Source organism: Girardinichthys multiradiatus, chromosome X (genome assembly GCF_021462225.1).
Source record: "Girardinichthys multiradiatus isolate DD_20200921_A chromosome X, DD_fGirMul_XY1, whole genome shotgun sequence".
Taxonomy (NCBI): Eukaryota; Metazoa; Chordata; class Actinopteri; order Cyprinodontiformes; family Goodeidae; genus Girardinichthys; species Girardinichthys multiradiatus.
Window position 1 is genome coordinate 21559542 of NC_061817.1, and position 19288 is coordinate 21578829.

A 19288-nucleotide genomic window follows, 5' to 3' on the forward strand; every position below is an offset into this window, starting at 1 on the left:
ATGTATTTAATCAAGGTGATGTTGAAGGACCAAGGAAACACAGTTGTGTTAATTATGATAATTATGATGTGATACAGAGGCCCATTTTTTATAGTCACTGGCCTCTAGGCTGGATGAGGACTGAAATTTATCTTGCCACCACTAACAACGAGCAGCATGGGAATGAAGGGATAAATAATCTTCAAAGCTCATTGTTAGGGGGGACCAAGGCTCCATGCTCTCTAGTGTCAGATGACACTAGAGAGCATTTAACAGCAAACATTAATTTTCTGGCATGAAACCACAAATGAATAGATGAAAAAGCACCTTATGCCCACTGTTAAGTACAGTGGTGGATCTATGATACTGTGGGCGTATTTCTCTTCTAAAGACCTAGGGAACCTTGTACTCTTTTGACATTTCAAAGAAAGTCAGGTGGACTCTACCAGTAAATTGAAAATGGGTTCTCGTTTTCCATTACTATTATATTCATCAGTATAATGATGCAAAACATATGACCAAATCAACAGAGAAATTGTTTACCAACACAAGTTCAACTTCTTTCATTGCCATCAAAATCCATTGACCTAAATCATATAGAAAATCTTTGGGTGCCCTAAAGAGAGGAGATCTCAAAAGAGGACTCAGGATTCTGGAGGATCTAGAAAGTTTGCGTAAAGAGGAATTGTCAAAAATCCTTCTCCCTGTATCCGTCAACCGTAAGAAATTTCATAGAAAGAAACCTAAGTACTGTTGCAAAAGAGTTACATAGAAGCAGGTGGACCAATAATTTGGCCTCTGAATTTTTCTCCCTGACTAAACATTCTTAAATTACTGATTGTAGTTTTGCGAAAGTTTCAGTGCAAAGTTTTGCAGCTGCAAAAGAAACATACACACATCTCTACAACACAGGTTATGCAGATATAGCAAACTGGAAATGTCTAAGCCAAAGAGGGCTCCAGTCTGGGTTCCAGAACCATTGATTTTAATGTTTTTGCAGCTTTAACCCAGTTCACATTCCTTTTTCATAATGCCTCCTACAGCATTTGGAGATCCTACTTCTACTTTCCTACTTCTACTTTGCTGCAATCACTCTTTTTATTTCTACTTAACAGATAAAAATCAAAGAGAATTTAGTATACTGACTTAATGTTCGCTGTAAAGTTGTTTTGCTGACCAGTTCACACAATTCTTTTAATCAGTATAAACAAAGTTGCAGATCTTTCCCATCCAATCTAAGGAAAAACACTGCAGCCAGTTATTGCCTTCTAGTTGTTGCTTTGTTGACTGCAGGTATTTGTCAGTGAGGTTCTTGTATAACATGCAGCCTTATTTAAAACTCACAGCCTCTCCAAAGACATGAGCACAAAGAGGACACTGCATCGAGGAGTGCAAATCTGGTTGTGACTTATATGGGAAGAGTTGTGAGAGACAGAAGGTCGTTTTATTAAACTCCAGCTCTTAGTGCAAGTGTGAGTGCAAGTGCGAGTGCAGCCTTTAATACTGAGTGTAAATGTCTTCTCCTCACAACACTCCCCGAGGAACTGAGTTTTAATTTTGTTCTTTTCTTCACTGTACAAACCGACCAACCTTGGCTTTCTCTGTCGTCACGCAACCTCTGGTTGCCATGGAAACTGGGGTGGGATGCAAAAGATGTGATTGTTCTTTTAGGTTTTAGTATTTTCTAGTCATAAGAGTAATAACTTGTCATGTTTTTGCCGACGTGTGTCAGCCAGACTTGCACACTAATCGCTGAGCCCACTAATGGGTGAGTTTCTTCTCTCTTCTAGGCCTGCCAGTTAAATATCCACTATCTCAAGGTAGCTCCCCTGCCTGCTTCTTGTGTTTCTCTCATGTTTCGGCTTGCATCTCACTTATTCACTTGATGGACTGGGATTGTTTGTGGATCTCTGCTGGGACTCCACAAATAAATCTGATTTACTAACAAAGGTCTTTTGCAGAATACACCTGTACCCAATTAATTTGTTTTTTAAATCATATCACAAATTTACCCACTATTCTTACTTGATAAGTACTATTAGACTTTAATAAAATACACAATCCAAACCTGTTATGTAGAGAAATTATGTCACTATAGGAGTCTACATGAAAGCAAAACTTAAATTTGCTCTACATTTGTTTGTCCTTAAAGGAGTTCAGAAATTGTACAAAAGTATTTACATTTCTAAATGAACAATTGACAAAAGGAGAGGGTAATTTTTTTAGCTATTTCTACAAGGTGAAATTGTTTCAATATTTCTAAGATCTATATATTATAGTTGAATGGGAAATATGCCATCTTTTTTACAACTGTTCCTTTTCCCTGGTGTCTGACCTCAAAATTCATTACTATGTCCAATACTTAGAAATATGTTAAAAAGAATTAAAAAAAACAGACAGTTGGAAGTAGTGACTGTGTTTTTAAACTTGGACATCAAAACATAACTCAAAAGCAACACGATAGATCAAAATAGTATCATCACCACTCTCATTTGCATATGCATCAGCACTCCCATTTCTCTCAACACCTGTGTCACCAAAATGGCTAACTTGTACTGGAGAGCCATACAGTGGTTACACAAGCCTCACTTTTTTCCACTTAATAAGTATGTTATAGTTGTGAGGGATCATTGCACTACAGTAATGTAGGCTTCAAAAGGTTATTATAAGGAAAATATTTGTCATGCCACTCAACCCTATGAATTTGTTCAAGCCAAGTATTTTATCTTCGTGGATGCAAGTAAAAATGCTGATACACAATCAGACAGAAACTGCAGTTAAATTACCCTTTACACATTTGTCTCAGACACTGAGAGAAAAACACTCCTGAAAGTTGTAGATATTTATCATGCAAAAAGAAGTAGAGCTTTGAGAGAGTGTTTACTGATTTAATATGATCTTCGGACATCAGTAGAGGTTTTGTACCCAAATAGGATAAATGAAGAGTAAAAACAGTTGTCTCAGTGGTATGGCTGCTGACTCACTGCGATCTGTTCTAGCCCTCACCTTTATGTGGACCCTTCTTTAAATTCAAGAGTCCAGTTTTAAATAATCTTGCCCCACAAAGTATTTTCAATAAGTTCACCTGTAATATTCTACAGAATTCACAAATGTTTCCAGCATAAATTGTCTTTTCATCAAAAGTGCTCATAATATTTTGTTTTCTGTCACCAGTAGGTGGTGCGCATTTATTTCATATATTTACATTAAAAAGTTATTTTTTATCATAAAAGCAATCTGTTAGACCCTTTTCCAGACCTGGAAAAGCGTCAGTAGAAGGTGGGTAGAAGGGAGTGCAGTTACAGACTCAATGTCATCTTCCATAAAGTGGAAGTGTGTTTTTGGTTTTAAGGCGTGACTCAAAATGTTTTGTCAGAAAGTGCATTTTAAAATGACTTATTTGCTTTAAACAGCTATGAAAAGGCTGACTGGAATTTGTTTTTGCATTTAATAACATTTTTCGATTAACTGGCTCCTAAATATGATTAAATTTGGCCTTTAGGTCAGATTTGAAGAACTGGGGAAATGTTCAATCAAGTACCGTAACATAACCAAAACAGGCTCAAAAACATCATAAGAAATATATTTATAATCAAGACAGGAACAATCCTAATCACAATTTCCCTTTTTCAGCTTCACTGCTTTAACTGTTAATACAAAAACTCTGCCTATTAAACACACAAAAACCAAACAGCATTGTTGTTAGTAAATTTGTGGAGCTCTCTGGCCTCTGGTTTCGGGGCATTACCTTTACCTTCCGATGCACAGCCACGGGCCAGCAGAACTTCACATCCGCTCCTCACTGGGTGATTATCATCCTTCTACTAGTCGGATCAGGACTATAGAAGGCTGTCTGAGCATTAAGCATGGAACAACAATAATTATTGTAAATGTTTGACTGGATACTCACAGGTTCTTAGTGTGCCTGCTGTGTTTGCAGTATATGTGTGTGTGCCGGATGTTTCCACACAGTGGCACTGTTATATTTCTTTTAAGTCTCATGTTTGGCTGCACTGCATCTGATTGAATGAAGTGGCCAAAGTATTTGTTTCAAGTGAATCTTTAGATGTTGATTGTGTTAAACGTTTATGTAATATATTTGTATATGAAGAAATATTCATGCATTTTTCTGTTGTAAGTCTATTCCCAAAGTGACCACTAGGTGTCTCTTAAATAAAATGGGGTAATAATGAGTAATAAAATGACGCTACTGACATATTATGATGAGCAGCATTCTCATTAAAAGGCAACAGAATAAACACTCGATGAGTACTTAAAAGCTTAAAATTAATAAATTGCTAAAGCTTGGAATAAGCAACAGAAAGGCATCTGTTGACATAATATGGCTGAGCTCATTGTACAGAATATTCAAATTTTGACAAATATTTCTAATGCAGAATGTTTGGAGACTATTCCTTTAGTGGTGCTAAAAGTTTTTATCTGAGTTGTCATTCTAAATATTTGAAGTCCTGTAGAGATTTCTACAGACCTGATAAGGTGAACAACGCAAGAAAAAAGAAGGATGAAAAGCTGGAATGTCTAGAAGTAGGAGACTTGAAGTGTCTCATTAAGGTCAATGCTTGATGAATAATGGCACAAGCTGACGTGTGGATGCAGTGTGACAGTTCTGCAGGAAAAGTGTGCTTTGCATTTATGCAGCATCAAATATTAAAGCAGACATTGTCTCGCAAAGGTATTTAAGCCGCAAAGGCTTTTCTAATTCTTTTCGTATTACAACCACAAACCTCAATGCATTTTATTTGGATCAATAAGCATTAAGCAACACAAATTAGTGTATAATTATGACATGGGAGGAAATTTTGTAGCGTATTTTTTCACTTTAAGTTTAAATACCTGACTATCATGGTTATAGCTCTCATTGTCCCACCACTCGCCTGTTTTCTGGGCCACACCTGACAGAAGCAGGAACTATGATAGGTGCTCCTGGGAACCTTAATTGTCTGGTGTTTTCTTTCTCCTTTTTTTTAAGATGTTTGGCAAACTAATCATTATACCAGCAAGGATCCTTAAAATGCTGTGTACCCTTGCTGAACAGTGTGTTGGCACTTTACTAAAAGCTACCAACGGTGTGATGTTGCTTAATGTCTTTGAGGATGTGTGAAAACAACAAAGAAGTCAGACAGTCCTGGAGTTAAACAAGTCAGTAGATACAATGTATTGCAAAGGTTCTCATACCATTTAAAGTTTTTCAAATTCTGTCACATTACCACAAACCGTGTGCATTTGTATTAAGCCCCTGTAAATCTATGATACTATATCATATCACTCCTTTTATTTTTACATTGTTATTATTTCTTATGGCACCATGTTTTATTCAGTTGTTAATTAATATCAGGCAAAATTTTATTTTATGTCGTTTTAAGAGGTATAATTTTACCAGATCATAAAACATTTTTTAGTTGAATTTCTACCTTGTTTTAGCCCAATAGACAACTATGCAACAATACTTTATTCAACTTTTTAATGGCTGATATTAATGTGTCCTGCATCCATTGTTTTGTTTGTTACTCACAGAAATGTGGAAGCTCATAATTATTGTTTTATTCTTTATAGAAAAACATAATATATGCAGTTAAAACATCCACATTTTAAGGAATGATGTTTAAATCCCTTTGGTATATGTGTGTGCTTATTGTATATAACAGAAAGCCAAGCTGGGCCACGGTAAGAAAGTTATCACACCGACAGATCACCGGCGGTTCAGTCTGCCCTCAGGTAACATGGACAGAGTACGGCTCAGCGACTTCAACTTCCTGGCTCTTCTGGGAAAGGGCAGCTTCGGAAAGGTGAGAACTCTTATATTTCATTACAAAGCAACAAAACTAAAGTTTTGCTTCTTTTATTAACCTCTCGAGTGTGCCGTCTTTATCAAATGCAGGTAATGCTGGCAGAGATGAAGTCAACAGAGGAGCTCTACGCCATAAAGATCCTGAAGAAAGACGTTGTGATCCAGGATGATGATGTTGAATGTACAATGGTAGAGAAGAGGGTATTGGCACTTAGAGACAAACCGCCCTTCCTCACCCAGCTCCACTCCTGCTTTCAGACTGTGGTGGGTAAAAAAAACACTCCAGCTTGATGTCGTCACAGTTAATAATGCACACTTCCTGGACTGATGGCCTTTTCTTACACACAAAAAAAACTCTTTAACGGGGATCATTATTATCCCAAAGCAATTTCAGTTTTATTGAACTGTGACTGTTATTACTTTTGTATTTGTGCTCAACATTTCTATACCCTTTCTTTCCTTGGCATCCCTGCAGGTATAATTGAAGGTGAAAATGAAGTGACGTCTGTGCAGAAACAGACTGACTCAAAGATTTTTAAATAAAGCCTAGAGTTATATAATGACCTTTGTTGCTTCTCAAGGGGGATAAATAAGTTTTTTCTTAAGCTTAAGATAATTTACTGTAAGACATTACTTACTGTATATCTTTATCTGCGCCCTGGACAATAACCTGCTCTTTCATTATAGGACCGACTTTACTTTGTGATGGAATACATTAACGGAGGAGATCTCATGTACCATATCCAGCGTATGGGCAAGTTTAAGGAGCCTCAGGCAGTGTAAGGACTTACTCCGAAATATGCACACTCACATGGTTTGAAAACACAGATAATATTCTACAGGCAACTTCGTCTACTAGATGGGAGTTTTGGTGTCAACGCCTCAGAACAGCGCTGTACAGTTGCATTTCTTTATAATACAAATGCACAATACTGCATTTTTATGACAGATGTGCCAACTCAACCTCCAAAATAGGTGTATGAGAGTGACATTTATTTTGGTTTTCATTTTCCTTAATAGATATTGCTAAATAATAATGGGAAGTTCAGTTGACTGTATGCAAAAGGAGCCAAGACTTTTAGGTTAGTTTTAAAGTGGTCTTAGAGGTGTTAATGTCAGTGTCTACTTTATTTATGTAGGACTTTATTAAAAGAAACAAAATGCACCAAAGTGCTCCACAATGAGAGACAACAAAAAAACAAAGAGCAACACAGTAACCTCATAGCAATACAAATAAGCTCATAAGAAAAGCACAACAGTGAATTTAAAGCCTGTAAATAAAACAGACAAGAATTACACCGAAATAGTAAAAGCATACTGCAAAATGTAATGAAGCCTAATAACAAAAACGATGTCAGCCTCTATTTGAGGCAAAAACTAATTAGTAAAGGTGGGTTATAAATAGCGACTTAAAAGTGGAAACCAGGTATTTACATATACAGTATAAAAAGAAAGAACCCTTTTTTCTGTCCATCTGACATTTGATCAGAATAAAGGTTTCCTCTTTAGGTATCTGTATTTATTTCTATTTACTAAATACCCAAATAATTTAAAAGATAATTTTGTGGGAGATTTAAAACTTTCATTATAATTGGTTGTAAGGATTATGATTATTGATAGTTAATATGTATCAAAAATTATAATTTAAAATCATAATTTGAAAAATGTTTTTATTTCTTAAGCAAAATCATTACTTACAGATAGAAATCAGAGATGTCTTCTGGTATTGTGATTATGGGCTCAAAGCTCTTCATAATTACAATTAGCTATTCATCATTAATAATTGTTAAATTATTAACCAGAACCACAAAATGTCACAGTTTATTCAACCGCTTCGCCAAAGGTGGGGGAACTTCGACCTTGTTTTGACAGATAAATCTCTCTTGCACGAAATAAACACAAACGCTTCTCTTAATTATATATATGAAGATTTATTGAAGCCAAATAATTCTAATATACCATTATTCTGGTCCAAAAACCTTCACCTAACTAACAAGCACTATTCTACACAAAGGGGATAAAAATGACTACCTAACAATAATAATAAAAGAAAAATATATGCGCATTTAATGTCTATGAAGATCAAACCAGTAGTTTTATGGACAAATTGTGTAATTTGGGTTAAATGGAAAGAGAAATCCTCCTGGTGCTGTTAAAAAGGTGGGGCCACGCCCCTTTTAGCCTCTAGCAGCTGATTGCCCCAAATCTCGAACAAAGAGTCATAAAACTCGGAGGCGGGAACTGAGTGGAAAAACTCCAGTTATAAAACTGGAACAAAGGAGTGGTCAGGCGAGGCCCAGACCGCAGTTGCTTTGAACAAAAAACTTTGAATGAAAAACAACCAAGTCCAACTTCTAACTCCTGGGTGATTTGTGATCAGCTGGACAAAACATTAACCACGCACGATTCAGCAGCGCTTGTGCAGCAAATCAAAACACAGCTGAGCATAGAACACTTCAATCAGTACTGCATGCAACAAGTTGATACCTTAGATTAACTACTGGTGATTCTAAATCACCTTAACTATGCCTCATCCTGCCCAGACTTCTAAATGCACCTATCTGATTTAATATGAAAAGAACGAAATTACTTTGACGTTAATTTCTTCTCTCCACCGGTTGAGGATGTGTCCTTGATCACCTCAAGAAAAAAAAAGGTAAACTTCTCATCCGTCCAGGAGGGGAAAATATGAAGAACCGTTTAGTCGACGGAATCACAAGGAGGAAAGTCATCTCCTTGAAAATAAAACCTCTGTGAGTTTTCACCTGCGCTGGATGTCGGTGTGGTCTTCGATCGGCATATGAACCTTCTGACCTTCTTGTATCAGACAGGTTTCCAGCTTTCAAGCTCTTCCGGGAATGGCCTTGTGGAGCAAAAGTTCGCCTGCGAGCTTTTGATATGCGCCTCCGTTGTGTCGTCCCGTGAGACACGTTGGAAATGGCAACGAAAGTTTGTTTTCCGCGGGTTTTATAATCCCGGGTGACATCAGAGCTGTGATGTCTGTTGAGCTGCGCATGTTCAACTGTGCGACCAAAATGGATGACTCCAACATGGTGGAAGGCCTTTTTAAATAGTATAACTTGGGTCAAAAATTTTGGATATCTTTCCACTTTCATTTACATATTCAATACATCACCATATACGCAAAATTTCAGGTGCTTATTTAAAATAATTCTTATTGTTTTGCAGGTTTTATGCCGCTGAGATAGCAGTCGGTTTGTTTTTCTTGCATCGGAAGGGAATCATCTACAGGTGGGTTCCTGGATGTTTCATCAGCTGTAGTTTTTGTGTTAATCATAATTTCAAACACTGACTGTTTAACATGCATTTCATAGTAACAAAATATAGATATGTAGAGCTTACCTTTCTGCTCTTCGAAGTTTTAAAACCCATCATTGCGTGTAATAAATCTAACTGAATCACAACTTCCTCCAAGAGCTCATATCAGAACATCATCATGCTAGTTATGTTGGATCATAATTATTCAACAAATATCAATCAAACAAGTTGTTAGCTAAGAAGGGTACACCTGACCGCTGTATTGAGGTCAGGGCAAAATCCTAAATGGGTGGTGTTGATCAAAACTAACCAGGGGGTGATTAAAAAGCCTGAAAGCATCAAAACAGTCACATAAATTCTTACAAAGCTGTCTGTGCTGCAGGGACCTGAAGCTGGACAATGTGATGCTGGACTGCGAGGGCCACATCAAGATAGCAGACTTTGGCATGTGCAAGGAGAACATGTATGAAGGAATGTCCACACGCACCTTCTGCGGCACCCCGGATTACATCGCACCTGAGGTCTGATGTGAAAAACAAACATGAAATCGTCTAACTGCATTATATTTTGACTTTCTTACAACCTCTTTGATGTATTCTGTTAAGAAATGTCAACTTTTTAAAATTTAAAACAGTATGACTGATATCCACCAGAGATAGGTTTTTAACCAATCACTGCAAGCCAATTAAGGTAAAATCCTTTAACCTTCTGTTTAAATACATAATTTACTGAAGCATCAACTAGCAGCAAATAAAAAAAAAACATAAATTTATACACATCAGAAATACATTATTATTGCATCGTTTTTTGCTATCACGTTTTATTATTTTTTCGTGATTCTGATAAAATCAAACGGATGATGTTTGCAAATCCCAGAAAATTTGCAGTATGGTTGAGACTAACTACTTTTTTTCTGATTTGGTTCCCTGAGGGCATCAATAAAAAGCAATAAATTTTAAAATATTATTGAATGCAATTATTGTGTCCTGTTTAGCAGTAATATTGCACTTCTGAATGTAACTGGAGTCTGTTATAATTTAGAGCAGTTACTGTAAGACTCTGACTTTATGCAATGAAAGATGCCTACACAATAGGATGATTTTTAGCACTAAGAGATACCACACAATATTGTGATAAGAAAATTAATATCTTCCGTGCATAACACACATACAATCTATAGTGTTTTATAAGGCAACCTCAGTTACTGTATTATAGTTTATGTTGTGCAGGATACCGTCCCCCGATATAGCCCAATACATCTCCATATTTCAGCATTATAGTTTTGCCCAGGACGTTTTTGAAATAAAGTATAATTTATGAGTCATTTGGAAGCTGTAAGAAAATGCTGCATTTGTGCGTTAAAATGAAATGCAGCTCCGATTTAGCTCTTTGCCTGTGCAACTGTGTGGTTATGCGTAGAGCATGTGTGGGAGGGAGGTTTGGTGGGTTGGTAAATTAGATGGTAGGAGAAAATGCCTTTGTCACGGCAGCTCAAAATAACTGGCTGGGCTTAATGGGGGCTGATTTGGTTAGTTGAGATCGCGGGTAAAAAAAAAAAGGCTTTTTTTTCATTTTTCTTCAGCATCTTCAATGCAGACCATCTTTATTTGCCTGCAGCACAATAAAAAAATAATGGTGTTTAAGTGTTGAATATTAACACCTTTCTTCATAAAAGAAATTAGGTAGTGAATGTTTTTGTAAATATATAAATGTTTTGTCTGTTTTTCCCTAGATAATAGCTTACCAGCCTTATGGAAAATCGGTGGACTGGTGGGCTTATGGAGTTCTCCTGTATGAGATGTTGGCAGGGCAGGTAAATGTTTTCACTCTACACTGCTTAATTGCAAAGGTTTTACATTAAGATTTTAATGTTTTGGCAACTAATCAAGGAATTTGCCTTTAATGTTTTAGCTTATTTTATTAAAAATCCTTAACATGATAATTTTTTCTGTTTTATATAACTGGAAACACTGAAGCTTTTTGATATGAGTGATGTGGCTCATTGCTCAGGGCGACATAACCTAGGGAGTGCCACTAACAGTTGTCAGTCACCAGCAGATTTTTGTTGCCTATTTCTATGTACAGTTAGTGAAGAGTTGACACCCTGCTGTGTTGTGCACAGTGTAGACATGATAAGAAATTATAATTGCGTATAACGCAGCTGGCTAATTTAGCTGCAGTTGGTATTTCATTTGTAACTTTAAATTAAATGGTTATTTTATTGGTTTTAAGTTCATTTGGACTGTGTTTGTTTCATCTGTAGGTCAAAATCTAATATATGTAAACTGGTCAACCCTGAACTGAGTTATTCTGACCACAAACAAACTTAAACTGAGACTTGAGTTTGAGATGCATAAACTAAACTAAACTAAACTAAACTATACTGATTACAGATTCCTTAAAAAAACAGTGTGTTGTTTGTGAAAGCAAAACAAAACAGCAATAGAAGGGGTTCTTGATTTTTTAAAAATCATTAAAAATGTCATTTTTTTCAAAACAGATGTTTTTGTTTGTTTTTAATTTTTTTAAAAATAACCAGATGTGTCTGTATTAATGACACACATGAACTATTTGATTGAGAAAATAATTAATCAGAAAACTTAATTTTCAGAGATTTTCCTCAGTTGGAAACTTAATGTCATTATTTTCGTAATAGATCTGACTCACATACAGAAGAACACTCAGAGGATGTTGGTGCAGCAGCGCCATCTACATGTGCGGAGGACTGAGAACTTAAGGTTTGCTGAAGCATGGAGGCAATCTGTTCTAACTGTTGATTTGTTTGGCGTTGTTGCTCTGAAAGGGAACGAAGAGAGGAATCATGAAAATGGATTTGGTTACATGTTCAGATAGGGTTCTTTGGAGTGTTTCTGCTGGGTCGTGTTGGCCAGAGTGTTCTGTCATTATCTTCATAATAGATCTGACCCACATACAGAAGAACACTCCGAGGAAACAACTGAGTCAGTAAAAGGTGTTTTATTTACAGCAAGTGAGTCTGGAGCATGAACGGATGAATCGCCAACTGTATGGAAAGAGGGGGAGGAGAACTGGTGAAACAAGGAACTATTAAGTTGCAGAATTAACGAAAGGTAACTGTTGTAGTCAGGGAAACGGCTTACTAAATAAGTGCAGTCAGGTCGCCAGGGATAGAGGGATTCGGGGTCCAGGCATGCAAAACGGAAGAAAAGAAGCACTATTGATCACAGGCTTTATCTGAGACACATGGAATGTAGGATGTATATGAAGACCTGCTGGTAAACGAAGGTGAATCGCAGAGCGGCTGATCACAGTCTTGATCTTGTACGGTCCGATGAAACGGGGCGAAAGCTTCAGAGACATGGACTTCAGTGGCACGTCTCGTGCCGATAACCATACCCTTTGTCCAGGCTGATACTCGGGTCCAGGTCGGCATCTCCGGTCAGCGAAACGCTTATTCTGGTCAGCAGTTCGATGAAGGGCTTGAATGGTTGAGTTCCAGATGGTTCTGCAGCGGCGGACATGTTGATGAACTGACTAAACTGTGATCTCCTTCTCGTCAGCAGAAAACAGAGGTGGCTGATAACCGATAGATGCTTCAAAAGGTGAGCGTCCAGTAGCTGAAGAGATGTGTGAGTTGAGTGCATACTCGACCCAAGGTAGGTATGAGCACCAATCTGCGGGTTTTGTAGATGTGAGACAACGTCAAGTGGATTCCAGTTGTTGATTTAATCTCTCAGTTTGACTGTTAGACTGAGGATGATAACCAGAGGTCAGTGAAACCTTTGCTCCTAAAGCTAAACAAAACTGTTTCCAAACCTGAGAGATGAACTGTGGACCTCAGTCGGACAGAATGTCTTGTGGAATCCCATGAAGACGAAAGACGTGCTTAGTGAGGAGTTTTGCTGTTTGTAGAGCTGACAGAAGTTTTCTGAGGGGAATGAGATGGTATGATTTAGAAAAACGATCAACTATCGTGAGAACGGTAGTCATACCTGACGAGAGTGGCAGTCCAGTAACGAAGTCTAAAGCAACGTGGGACCATGGTCGATTAGGGATGCTGAAGGGTTGAAGAAGACCTGCAGGTGGCTGGTTACTAGACTTGTTTCGGGCACAGGTGGCGCAGGCCGGAACAAAATCTCTAACATCCTTATGAATGGCCACCAGAACCTTCTCTGAACCAAAGCAATAGTTCTACTCACACCAGGATGAGCCGAAAACCTAGCTGTGTGAAGCCAATCAATAAGCTTAGTGCATACTTGAGATGGGACATAGATGCGGTTTGGTGGTCCTGTGCCAGGATCAGGTTCCTGCTGTTGAGCCTTGTTAATAATGTCCTCCATCTCCCACCTGAGTGCCCCTACTGTCCAACTGGACGGCAAAATGGGAGCTGGTTCCTTCACTGAATCATCAGCAGCAAACTGTCCGGAGAAGGAATCAGGCTTAGTGTTCTTGGGTCGTGGTCTGAAAGAAATACACAAGTCAAAACGAGAGAAGAATAAAGACCACCAAGACTGACGTGGATTTAGTCTTTTGACTGATTGGAGGTAGGCCAAGTTCTTATGATCAGTCCAGACTTGAACAGGATGCTTGGCCCCCTCAAGCCAGTGGCACCATTCCTCAAGGGCAGGTTTTATGGCCAGTAATTCTCTGTTGCCCACATCTTAGTTTCTCTCTGTGTTGCTTAACCTGCGGGAAAGAAAAAAGCACAAGGATGAAGTCTCCCATCCTCAGAGTTCTGAGACAAAACAGCCCCAACACCGGAGTCTGAAGCATCAACTTCCATGATGAACTGTTTTGAAGAGCCGGTTTGAACTAAGATGGGGGCTTGCACGAATTTCTCCTTTAAAGCTTGGAAAGCTGTTTCAGCTTCAGGCGACCAGGAAAATGAGACTTTGGAAGATGTCATTGCGGTAAGGGGTGCAGCTGTCAAACTGTAGTCTTTGATGAATTGTCTGTAGAAATTTGGAAATCCGAGAAAACGCTGTAGTGCTTTGCGAGAGTCTGGCACAGGCCATTCCAGGACAGTCTTTATTTTTTCTGGGTCAGAACATACCTGTCCACCCTCAAGGATGTAGCCCAAAAATATGACAGAAGGCTGGTGAAAATCACACTTTTCGGCTTTCACAAACAGGCGGTTCTTCAAGAGACGCTGAAGTACCTGGCGAACATGTTTGCGATGCTCCTCAATATCCTTAGAATAAATCAGAATATCATCCTAATACATGAAAACAAAAATGTTCAAAAAATCTCTGAGAACGTCGTTGACTAAAGCCCGGAAAACAGCAGAAGCATTGTACAGTCCGAAAGGCATGACCAGGTGCTCGAAATGGCCTAACGGTGTCTTGAAGGCCGTCTTCCACTCGTCCCCTTGGCGGATCCTGACAAGATAAGCATTTCTGAGATCTAACTTAGAAAATATAGTTGCACCATGAACCGGTTCAATAGCTGAGGTAATGAGAGGAAGTGGGTATTTATTTTTTTAACTGTGATTTGGTTTAAGCCTCTATAGTCAATGCATGGACACAACAAGCCATCCTTCTTACCAACAAAGAAAAATCCTGCCCCAAGAGGTGAGGAGGAAGGCCGAATAATACCTGCACACAAGGAATCATAATAATTCTCCATGGACTTCTGTTCAGGACGTGAGATATTATAAAGCCTGCTAGAAGCCAGGGGGCACCTGGAAGAAGATCGATTGCACAGTCATAAGGTCTGTGAGGGGGTAAAGACAGAGCCTTACTTTTACTAAAGACTCCTCTTAAATCATGGTATTCAGTAGGTACCTGAGACAAATCTATAACCTCGTCCTCCCTGTTAACCTGCTCGGGAAAACTCTGGGAGAAAGCTGACTGGAGACACGATGAGTGGCAACTAGTGGACCAGGACTCGATGCGACACTCTTTAGACACCAGTCTAAATGAGGGTTATGTTTTTGTAACCAGGGGAAGCCAAGAACTATGGAAACCTGAGACACTGGAAACATGAAGAAAGATATCTCTTCTCTATGGTTACCTGACAGCAGACGTTGTAGTGGTACGCTGAGTTATCTGCTGCAATTTATTTCCGTCTAAAGCTAGAACAGGGCAAGGAGAAGAAAATGGTTCCACCTCAATGTCTACTCTAATAACTAACTCAGAATCTATTAAGTTCTGTTCGCTGCCCAAATCTAACATGGCAGACAGAGTCAAAGTATGTTGATTAAATATGATAGTAGCTGGTAGGCTGAATCTGGGGGCTTTACTATTCTTTGAGTAATTCACCAACACCCACTTCACAGTTGTCTTTTGGCTGCCCAGGGCAAGCAGGACAAGTAGCTACAAAGTGATCAGGTGAACCGCAGTAAAAACACTGTTTGGTTAATCTGCGTCTTTCTCTCTCTTCAAAAGTTAAACGGATTGCTGAGGTGGAGTCTTAGCTTTGGGTGGCAAGCTAGTAGCTAACTGTGTTCTGTAACTAAACCTTTCTGCTCTGGATCTTCTTCTCTCCCTTATTCTATTGTCAACTTTAATAGCTAAAGAAATAGCTTCATCTAGTGTAGGAGGTTCATCAATCAGGACTAACTCATCCTTTAAGGAATCGCCTAGAGCGTGGAAAAAGGTTGACTTCAATGCTTCATTATTCCAACCAGAAGCAGCAGCCAAAGTACGAAATTTGATGGAAAACTCAGTAAGTGGTCTATTACGCTGCTTTAAAGCTCTCAACTGTCGACCAGTACTCGTTTTGTCTATAACAGGGGAAAAAGTCTGCTTAAATTCTTTGACAAACTCCAAAATCTCTGCAATCAGAGAAACAGGCCTCTGCCCACTGTAGGGCTTTACCTGTCAATTAACCAATAACGTACGAAATCTTTACATCATCATGGGGAAAGGAACGTGGTGAACGGTTGAAAACTAGGGCACACTGAAGCAAAAATCCTCTACAGTTACCAACCTCACCAGAAAACCTTTCTGGATTAGGGGAGGTGACGTCACGGGAATGAGGAAGCTGTTGAGATGATGGTGGTGCAGCAGCGCCATCTACATGTGCGGAGGACTGAGAACTTAAGGTTTGCTGAAGCATGGAGGCAATCTGTTCTAACTGTTGATTTGTTTGGCGTTGTTGCTCTGAAAGGGAACGAAGAGAGAAATCATGAAAATGGATTTGGTTAGCATGTTCAGATAGGGTTCTTTGGAGTGTTTCTGCTGGGTCGTGTTGGCCAGAGTGTTCTGTCATTATCTTTGTAATAGATCTGACCCACATACAGAAGAACACTCCGAGGAAACAACTGAGTCAGTAAAAGGTGTTTTATTTACAGCAAGTGAGTCTGGAGCATGATCGGATGAATCGCCAACTGTATAGAAAGAGGGGGAGGAGAACTGGTGAAACAAGGAACTATTAAGTTACAGAATTAACGAAAGGTAACTGTTGTAGTCAGGGAAACGGCTTACTAAATAAGTGCAGTCAGGTCGCCAGGGGTAGAGGGATTCGCGATCCAGGCTTGCAAAACGGAGTAATCCAGATGGTTTCACTGGTGCTGTTGAGTGAGCTCTGGTGAGATCAGAAGTTAGTTCAATGTACAGGTACTTGCGTTGGAGGGGGGACAGGGTACGCTTATGCCTTGGTTCAGGAGACGGAGGAAAACAGGAAGCTGCCAGCTTGGTCCTTGGGAGCAAAATCCACAAGACGTAGGTAATCTTGATTGTCCAGAAAACATCTGGAACTGAAGTCAACGTTCAGCGACATAATCAAAAGATTCAGGTTTTAGCCTGCGAAGGAACATACACAAAGTCAGCTTAGAACAAAGCATAGCTTAGTAGTGGCTGAGCTTGTTACCACTGTAGACAAACACTCTGGCATCAAAGTGCTGGCAGCCTCCTGCTTAAATACTCCTCCATGCAATCAGCAGATCAGTCGTACTTGTCACCCAGAACACCTGAGAAACTCCAGAACCATCTAGAAACTGAAAACGAAGTTGCACACAAAACACAAACACACACTCTAACCCAGACTCCGACACTTAAGTTGATGAATAAAAAAACATAATTATTATATCTGGTTGAAGACATGCGGTAGTAATACCCTAATTAGTTCTTAAGTTTTAATAGATTAAGATACAAATGTACTGTTTTTAGCTCAAAGTAGTGATAACTTCTTTTTTGTTTACAGCAGGGTTGTTTAATTTATTGAAGTGCTCTTAAGTATTAAATTTGTTTTTTCATATATAGGCTTTAAAACGTTTTTGATTGCTTTTATGTATGAACAATAAAATTGTCTTTATGAATTGCTTTTAGTTTTGTGTTGAATTGTTGCGTTTACTTCATTTGATAAGATTATTATATAGTTATCAGGGTTTCCTCCATGTTGTTCATCCATTCCATGCCGTTATTTTAATTTTCGGGTAATTTGAGTATTAAACAGATTTAGTTTTACGTCTACCCCTGCCTCAGTGTTTGGCTCATTTCTGTATTTATGTTATTTTTTTAGCTTATTTTTATTATAGTATATACTGTTTCTGGGTAGACTTTTTGTCACTGTTTGTGTTGAAAATTAAAACGCTAACTGGGATTAATTTGCGCAATTTAAATTTGGTTAGACTTAGATAAATGGTTTCTTAGATAACAAATGCTTTTATTAAGCTTCTGTAATTTAAATAGTTTTCAGATTTTTTTTATCGATTTTCAAAATATTTAAAAGTACATCTCAGTGGTTTTTCAAAGACTTTCCTGCCTTTAGTAAAAAAAAAAAACAATATTATCAACTAAATATAGTATAAAATAGCAATACAAACAAAACATATGACCTCTTTAACTAGCAGATAACTATAACACCAACTATAACACTATACTTTTGAATTAGAGATAAACTGGCACTCATTTAAATATTTTATTCTGTGATTTTATCACTGCAGTAATGGAAGAATAACTCTCAACATCCTATAATAACTAAAATGTGAGTTGCTTTGACAATTGTACTGTTAATATTGGTTCCAAGCAACAAGTTTGACCAATTTCCTTTATTTGTATAAATATCCAACTTAAAATAGGTTGTAAAATTATTTCATGTTTTCCTTTTAGTCTAAGATAATTAAAAAACATGACCGTTTACAGTAGATGTTGTCACCTCAGACTGAAGCACATAACAAGCTACAAATTTCAAATCATTGGAGCATCTGTCTGAACTCTTTGACACTGCTTCTGTACATTTCTAGCCGCCATTTGATGGCGAAGACGAGGACGAGCTCTTCCAGTCCATCATGGAGCACAACGTGTCCTACCCAAAGTCCATGTCGAAAGAGGCAGTGTCCATCTGCAAAGGGGTAAGGAGAGTGAATACATCCAATAAGAAGAAACAGCTACTTTTACAACAACGCTACTCTCAAACACGTGCAACAGATCTTTCAGGTGAAACTTTGTTAAATCTGATTTTTAAAACGTTTTTAGACGTTTTGCTTTGGCAGTAATTTCAGCACGATGGCAAAACTTTAAAACGGTTGGATGCAGTAAAGCCATGCAATCATCAGGACATTCACACGTCCATACACTTTTCATTCACTGCATAACAACATTTTGTTCAAAACCCAAAAATAACCACCAATGCAATATCATCTTATTTTATTACACATAGATGTAAGACAATGTTTCAGAAGGTAAAGCAAAGGTATCCTGTTTGTTTTTTAAACTTGCTGTGTTTCTTTTGGCTGAATGGATAAAGTTCCTGCCCCAGCTTTGTATAATAGAATTTATGTTACAAAAATGTACAATAACTGTGTGAAGCACATGCATATTCATTAAAATGCCTAGACCAGTTGCCAAGCCTTTCTTAAGAGGAAAAGCATTTTCCCAGCCCCAACTCCCCACTAGGCTGATCAAGACTGAAAAATTATTTTATAATTTAAACCTAGTTAAGGATAAATAAAAAGAAAGTCAGAAATACAAAACTTGTCTGTATTTTCGACATTTCTTTGTTTTCTCTTTTGTTGCCTTAAAAAATGAAAGCTAATTAGGTATTCAATCTTTATTTATTAAATAGTGCATAAATTATCTTTTGAGAACCATGAATTGTAATCTTGCAAAGAAAAACTACCGCATTTATAAAAACATGGTTAACAATTGACTACCTGGAAATAGATTTCCCTGTATGTATGGACAGAGTTCAGTGCAGTTCTTTGGCAGGAATATGTTTTACTTTCTTAATAAGCTGCTGATGACACTTTACATCCGTTTTGTGGCTGAGTGCTTTGTCTTATCTGAGGCTGTGTTTAAA

General features: G+C 38.1%; 1 protein-coding gene across 2 annotated transcripts in view; it reads left to right on the forward strand.

The window, feature by feature from the left end:
• The window catches only part of LOC124862966 (protein kinase C alpha type-like), a 159853-nt gene that overhangs the window by 131447 nt on the left and 9118 nt on the right, over positions 1-19288 (forward strand). Inside the window, exons 9-16 of one of the 2 annotated variants that reach the window (XM_047357177.1) lie at positions 1770-1799; positions 5646-5786; positions 5879-6052; positions 6476-6567; positions 8978-9040; positions 9450-9588; positions 10800-10880; positions 18234-18341. In XM_047357177.1, coding sequence (XP_047213133.1) covers positions 1770-1799; positions 5646-5786; positions 5879-6052; positions 6476-6567; positions 8978-9040; positions 9450-9588; positions 10800-10880; positions 18234-18341 — 828 coding nt within the window. The remainder of the gene's footprint in view (positions 1-1769; positions 1800-5645; positions 5787-5878; positions 6053-6475; positions 6568-8977; positions 9041-9449; positions 9589-10799; positions 10881-18233; positions 18342-19288) is intronic. The other variant, XM_047357178.1, reaches the window with a different exon arrangement.